General features: G+C 38.2%; 1 protein-coding gene across 1 annotated transcript; it reads left to right on the top strand.

The window, feature by feature from the left end:
* The first annotated feature begins 3342 nt into the window (after positions 1–3342).
* On the top strand, positions 3343–6201 carry LOC147609024 (uncharacterized). Its single transcript, XM_086788606.1, has 2 exons — positions 3343–4690; positions 4996–6201. Exons 1-2 carry the CDS (start codon positions 4361–4363, stop codon positions 5794–5796), a joined length of 1131 nt encoding a protein of 376 aa, XP_086644732.1. The 5' UTR covers positions 3343–4360; the 3' UTR covers positions 5797–6201.
* Positions 6202–7228: the final 1027 nt, after the last annotated feature.

Genomic DNA, 7228 nt, shown 5'->3' with positions numbered 1-7228 from the left:
AGAAGCCAATGTCATACACATTTTAGGTTGAAAAAATGAGAATGGATTAGAGATGGGTTTTGTATTTTTTGATGATGTAAAGACACTACTTATGCAAAATTATATGGATTTCAAACTTTGTTTTTTGCTTGTGGAACTCTATGCCCATTTAATACAAAAGAACCTAAAATACTAATTGAACATGCTTCACCTATCTATTACTATAAAACATACAAATCATTTGCCAAATGTTTGGAGTACATGGTGTCTTAGGCCTAGAAAAGAATGTATTGTTCCTTAATCATGTAATCACATGACACTAATGTGAAATATTAAAAGCTATATGCTACACAAGAGATATATATATACTTTTCCTTGGAATGAAGTGTTCATACAAGTTCTATGCAATGTTTCACTATTAAAAAAAAATCTATTGTGATTTCTACATCTTCTTTCAATATGTTGCAATTCATGAGTTATTTACCAATATTAACACAACATTTGTCAACAACACCAAGTGAGTTTCACAAAACTAAAGAAAACCCTACTTGGCACTATCAAGACACTATCATAGTGTACTTCAAGAAAAACTTCCTATACAGACTTTGAGTTATTTATAGATTCTTGGGTGTATTTGAAAAGAGGAAAATCATGCATAATGATCATGGTAGTAGTTCACACACTTGCTACTTTTCTACTATGGCGTCTTATCCATGTATTAGATTCATGTCTTGTCTATGATTAGCTTTGATCCACCATCCTTCAAAATGGATTGTTTGCTCTTAAAACCTAGAAATTACTCATAGCCCAAAGTTTGGAAAATTCAAAAGTATCTTGAGTAATATAGAAACCAAACCAAGTCATTACTTCTATAATCAAAGATTGTACTTTTATAAAGAAAAAACTTATAATCTTTATAGAAAGTATGAAAGTTATGGTACCATTCTCAGTGTTGTGTGTGTGTGTGTGTGTGTGTGCAAGCGTGCACACGCACGTGCATGTGCATACATGAGTGCATGTGTGTGCATGTGCGCCTGTGCATGCATGGACGTGTGTGTGTGATATGTAAGTTTGTGATAAGAAAATCTCCTTAGATTGAACTCATGATGTGTGATACCTTACGTATTCCTAAGTAATATTTGGGGTTTGTGTGATTATTTTATGTGAACTCTCTCTATCTCTATATTTATCTCTCTCTCTTTCTCTTAACCCCTATTTTTCTTTGCTATTTTTTGTATTCTCATCGATTTGATTCTTGATTTCATCAAATTTCAAGGTATTCCAACCTATACACATTACTAATAAAGGATAGGAAACAAGGGCAAAAAATTAGGGGATTTTAGTCTAAGGGCTAATCTAAAGGGTTCGACTGGGGAAATTTCCATATAATATGCCCAAAACATTGCATGTTAAAAAAAACATAAGAGTATATTTGAAGTCCTTTAAAATGCTGAAATAAAGAGGCATACATAACCTAGAAGAACATATATATGGTGAAATTTTTTATTTATGAACATAATAAACACCTAAGTTGATGCTTTGAAGTGGGCTAACCTTTATATTTATGTATGGATACGCATTAACCCATGACACATGAATATTATTGAACTAACTTTCGATAAAGATTAGCATGCCATCATGAAGGGAGAATCTCCCTGACTGTGATCATGATTGTGAACTTTAATAGATCTACAATGATGGGAAATTGTCTAGAAATCCCAAGGTTTTGGCTCTCACTTGAGCGACAAGCTTACAACTAAATCATTTGCCTTCCATGCTCGGCTAGATGACATGTATGAATGAACCTCCATCCACGATAGTAAAAACATGTAGGCAATTCTTGAAGTCCATATGACATTAACAATTAATTTATGGTTTTCCCAACGCTTTCTCTTGTTATGAAATTAAATTATCACCTCACACTCATTGTAGGTGGAGGTCTTTCCTCTCCTTTCATTTGATTTTTAATAGTCTCAATAGTATTGAATACACACTTACTCTTGAAGCAATGTCCATAAGAACCTTTAGCAATGTGCAAGCATACATGCTTGCATGTGTGCGTGTGCGTGTGCACGTACATGTGTGTGTGTGTGTGTGTGTGTGTGAGATCTAGGAGCTTGCTTATATGCATAGACAAGATTTGGTACACTGGAACCATGCATCTCAAATCAAATACATTGATTTGTTCGTGGGACATGATAATGACCTGAAACTAATACTAGTCATTTTGTTAAATCTTTTTTCTGCTCTCTTAATATAATCTGCTAAAAAGAAAAATGTTACAAAGTCTAAGTAAATTGAAGAATTGAAGTGGCATAGCTCAAGAATAGTGTGGTGTGAAACTGACCGTGAGGACGGTTGATGAAGATGCGTGTGAAAGAGCTATGGTCCAAGTGTGAATTCGTCAACAACAACTGCCGCAGGAGATGACGGGCTTCTTGTGTAAAGTTGTGTTTATGAAGATTCACCTACCCTTTCCTCTCTCCCCCCCCCCTCTCTCTCTGTCTCTCTCTCTCCCTCCTCTCTCTAGTTTGTGTCTCTCTTCTCTCTAGCTTCAGTTTCAACTGTCCGCTTGAAAGTACGCCAAAAAAAAAAAAAGAGAGGCTTTAATTGAGGGGTAGTTTCCACGTTTACTAGCATCACAAATTCTATGGGTGATGGCCACATTCAGTTGAATTGAATTGAATGATTCTATTATCTATTGGAAGAACTTATTATACTGTCAATGCTTTTCACCTTATAATCCCCCCCTTCCCCCCCCCCCCCCCCCCCCCCCACCACACACACACACAAACAAAAAGGCAACACACACACACAACAAGACAAAAATGTGAGCTTAAAAAAATTTTATGTTTTTTATTTTTTCAAAACTCACTTTCTTCATGAGCATCTCTTGTGATCGATAATCAGTTGACGTACTCATGTAATTTTGCCCCTCAATTTGGCCACTGCATGATCACACATCTCTCTCTCTCTCTATATAATAGTAATCCTATATATACGTATATAGGATTACTATTATAGGCTAACAGCACATAATTATTATTATGTGTAATTAGCCATGTAGTAATAATATTGTTTTTATGAGAATAACATAGCAAATGGACGCCATCATGACAAGTGTCTTTTAGTTGACATATGTGACGACATGCTGAATGATTTTCATGTACGTACTATGTAAGCATCTGCGCATGCATGTGTATATTGCATGTCAGATACAGATGTATAATAACACGTACTAATGACGTCATGACACCAGAAATATTGACCAAAATATGACAATTAATATGTGTGTAGATTATGCGTGCACTGTGCTACACACACGCACGCACGTACACATCTACATAACATGAGATATAGGTGAGTAGCAGGCCAACTGTAAGGGAAAAAAAGCTTGTTTACAGAGAGTACCCAGTAGGTATCATCATGTGAATGTTGTGAAGCGATGCAATAACTGATTTTGCTTCTGTATCTAACTGAAATCATGAAACCACTTTTAATTATATATTGCTTTTATGGAGAGCGCAAATTCTAATAAATAACTTATAATTATATATATACTGCGGCCTCAAATCATGAGTGTCCATCACCTCAGCAGTGATGCAGAAATGAAGCTGTAATTTATGCGGGTAGTGAGGGGCTGCACAGTGCACACTGCAGCAGCTGCATGCCCATTGCAGCTGCCTTCTGATCAGAGATTCAGAGGTAGTTAATTGCCATCGCCATACAAAAGATGCCCTACACACACACACACACACACTCTCTCTCTCTCTCTCTCTCTCTCTCTCTCTCTCTCTAAGCTCTTACGTCTTGTGTTCGAGAAGATCAATTAACTCTTCCGTCTTGTTGCTCATCATTGCGTCATGTGCAGTACCCCCAGTAGACTTCTTGAATTATGAGAAAACACACATGATCAAGCAGCAAGCTGTGTGTCTGAGAGAGAGAGAGAGAGAGAACAGTGGTGAGATGGCTTCTATATAGTATATATAGGCCTACACAAGGTATACTGGCTTGTGTTGTTAGGTTCTACCTTGGCGCAGATACAAACCATCTTGCTTGTCTATCTCTCTGTATTTGTGCAGCTCATATACTAACACTTTAATGGTGATTGTTTTCTCATCTGTTTCTTGCAGCCATTATATGCACATATGTTAATGTAGAGGTGTGTGTGTGTTGTGTGTAAATGTGTGTGTGTGTGTGTGTGTGTGTGTGTGTGTGTCCCTATCAAATTAATACACGTAGACATGATTGGATATTGGCTTAGGGTGCTCAATGCTCATTGATTCATACAACCCCTTAATCATAACCATCTCTTTTGCTTCAATTATCTTCTTCCTGGCTATATAACTTACAAGCATCTTCTTAGTGCAACTCTGCTGCAATGGCGATTGCACTGCGAGTGGGGTGGCATGGCCCTAACAATACAAGCAGTACTGCTGCAAGATCGGGCTCTCCACAGTCCTCTCATTGCCTGAATGGTGGCGGGAGGAAGAGGCCTTGGAGTGAGGACTCGGAGGAGATGCTGCAGCTCATGATGGGCCAATTCGAGACAAGGAAAGATCAGACACTAGATTTGCTTGGTAGCTCCTCCTCCTCCTCCTCCTCCTCCACCTCCTCCTTTTCTTCCTCTACTTCTGCCCCCCTCGAGCTGCTAGAGTTGGAGCCAGACAGGCCTCTCCCTTGCGGATGGGAGAAATGCCTTGACCTTAAGGTAATTAGTGGGCTCAAATTGAACTCTTCCATTGTGTTCTTCATATTGCTTTCTTTGTAGTTTATGTTATTAAGTATCTATGTTAATTTGTGTGATTGATTATCTTGCTTAGATAAAATTGGTTTATGAAGCTTCTTTCTATGAAGCTTCTTTCATAGAGAATGGAAATAACTGGTGTGCCAGTAGCCATCATTAACTTTCATAGAGGAATGGATTTGCTTGGATAAGTGGTGTGCTAATCACCATCATTAAGGCTGGATTGTAAGTGTGCTGATTTGATATAAAAGGAAGCTTTATTTATGCAGACTGGAGCTGTTTATTACATGAACTCCACCTCAGGAGCCAAAACTCTCTATGATCCACGTGAGTCGACCCTAATTGCATCATCATCTACCACCAAAGCGAGCTCCTGCACAGATCTGATCAACAACCTCTTCCGCGCACACAAGGATCCAAGCGCTAAACAAAGAGATGACTTGAATCTGTGCTCGCTGCCCTATTCTTTCCTAAAGCAGCCTTCAATGGAGACATCAATAGCACCACACATAGCTACTACTGATCTCTACCTCAACAGCAAGCCCAAATGTGAAGAGGAGCTTAGCCTTGAATGTCCCAAACCATCTCTTGCCTGCAGTAATAGCAAGCGAAGTGTAGACACATCGGAGAAGAGAGCCACAAATGAAGCTTTTTTCGACAATGGGTTGGAGCTTAAATTGAACTTACCAACATTCAAGAGTGTAGTGATAGAAGAGAAATCTCCTAACTTGGATGGTTATAACATGGTGGAGAGGAGGGTGGCACAGAAAGTAAGCCTTTTTTCTGAATCCAGATCTTCTTCTCAATCAATTTGGAGCTTGCAAACAAGAGATGATCACTCTGTATCAGCGATTAGTTGCATGAATGAGAACGAGAGCAATAAGGTTGGAGATAACCATCACTACAATAACAACAACAACATGATGGTCATCGTGGGTTGCCCTTGCTGCCTCATGTATGTGATGCTTTGCAGGAAATCAGAGCCCAAATGCCCCAAGTGTGGAAGCTTTGTCATTAATCCTGAGATTCCTGCAAGAAACGCCCCCTCCCCTCCCCCCAGAAATCATTAAGCTTGCCTTAATGATATGGTCTACGTATTAATGCAGAGGATCAAAAGCATGACTGATGGTGTTCAACTAGTAACCTCGCAATTAATCGCTCAAAGTTTCACAAACCCTTTCCCTGCCAGAACCTCAATATCCGATTCTGAGCTTTTTAGTCGAGCTTTTAGATGATTATGTACGTCGTACTACGTATTCTTTGTGGTGTGGATCCTTTTATGGGAACATAATTACGCTCTCATTTGTACATTCTTGTTTCATGACGAATTGTTGAAAAGGGGCAGTGTTTGCTGCAATACACAAGCAGAGACTGCCTGTGAACTTTTCCATATGCCTGTGAACCACGCGCCCCCTCCTCTCTTGTGTCACACACGTGTGTACATCTCTCTCTCTCTCTCTCTCTCTCTCCTGTCACACACTTGTGTACATCTCTCTTTCGATGTAAATGTACTAGTACTCAACCCGTGCGTTGCTACGGTACGTAAAAGACATTAAAAAGTAGGAATGAGAGTAGGAATACAAAGGGTCAATCGGAATACAAAGGGTCAATCGAATACAAAAGATCAATCGGAATACAAAGGGTCAATCAAAGGGATTTTTTTCTCTTATTTTTTAGAAATCTAGGATTTCTTTTTTCTCTCATCTGTTTGTGCCTTGGTTGTCCATGGTTAATATGTAATAGATGTGTAACATATATTTATGTGTATCAGAGTGTGTGTCCACATATGTACATATATAGACGTATGTGTATATGTATTTATGTGTATGAGTGTGTAAAGTGCGGTCATATTCAAAGAGCAACTAAGAATATAGTCTTTGTGCTAAATCTATGAGACTAAAACATTTTGCTAAAAAGTTGAAAGACCTTAATAATGTCCATGGACACCCTAAGAATCTAGTCTTTGTATGCCAACTCTATGAGATGAAAACATTTTTGTAATAAGTTTGTCGCACTAGCTTCTTCCTCTTTTGGTACATTTTGACGCACTAGCTTCCTCCTCTTTTGGTACATTTTGAAAGTTTGGCTGTTCCCAACTTAAGGCATCCAAGTTCGAAAGAAAATTTCAAACCATGTCTAACTGGAAAGACAGAAGATCTTCCTTATTGTAAAAGTTCATGGACATCTGAAATACAAAAGATTTATGTTTACTTTCTCATTCAATTCATTTTATATAAATTTTGCTAATTGATGTATTTTACCATTTCAAGCGAGGGTTGTTTGAAATAGTGGTCTAGAATAAGCTTGGCATGGTAGATTGTTGTCCACCCACAAGTGTGGTTGTCCCTTTGCAAGGGAACCTATAATAAAAAAATTTATAAGTAAGATACCAGAGAGCAACTCTTATACTCAAATTAAAGTGGGTTGCAACATTAGGGGGCATTTGAGCATAAAAAGGGCCTTGTAAAGATCCCTAATTTTAAGGAATTAAGACATATTTTA

The sequence above is a fragment of the Cibotium barometz genome, chromosome 52, assembly GCF_041138505.1.
Source record: "Cibotium barometz isolate CiBa-2024 chromosome 52, ASM4113850v1, whole genome shotgun sequence".
NCBI lineage: Eukaryota > Viridiplantae > Streptophyta > Polypodiopsida > Cyatheales > Cibotiaceae > Cibotium > Cibotium barometz.
This window is presented reverse-complemented; position numbering and strand designations above follow the sequence as displayed.

Bases quoted from the DNA above. Each gene is read 5' to 3' on its own strand.
- LOC147609024 (XM_086788606.1), top strand. From the start codon at position 4,361: ATGGCGATTGCACTGCGAGTGGGGTGGCATGGCCCTAACAATACAAGC. The intron at 4,691-4,995 runs GTAATTAGTGGG...TTATTTATGCAG, and splicing joins AGAAATGCCTTGACCTTAAG to ACTGGAGCTGTTTATTACAT.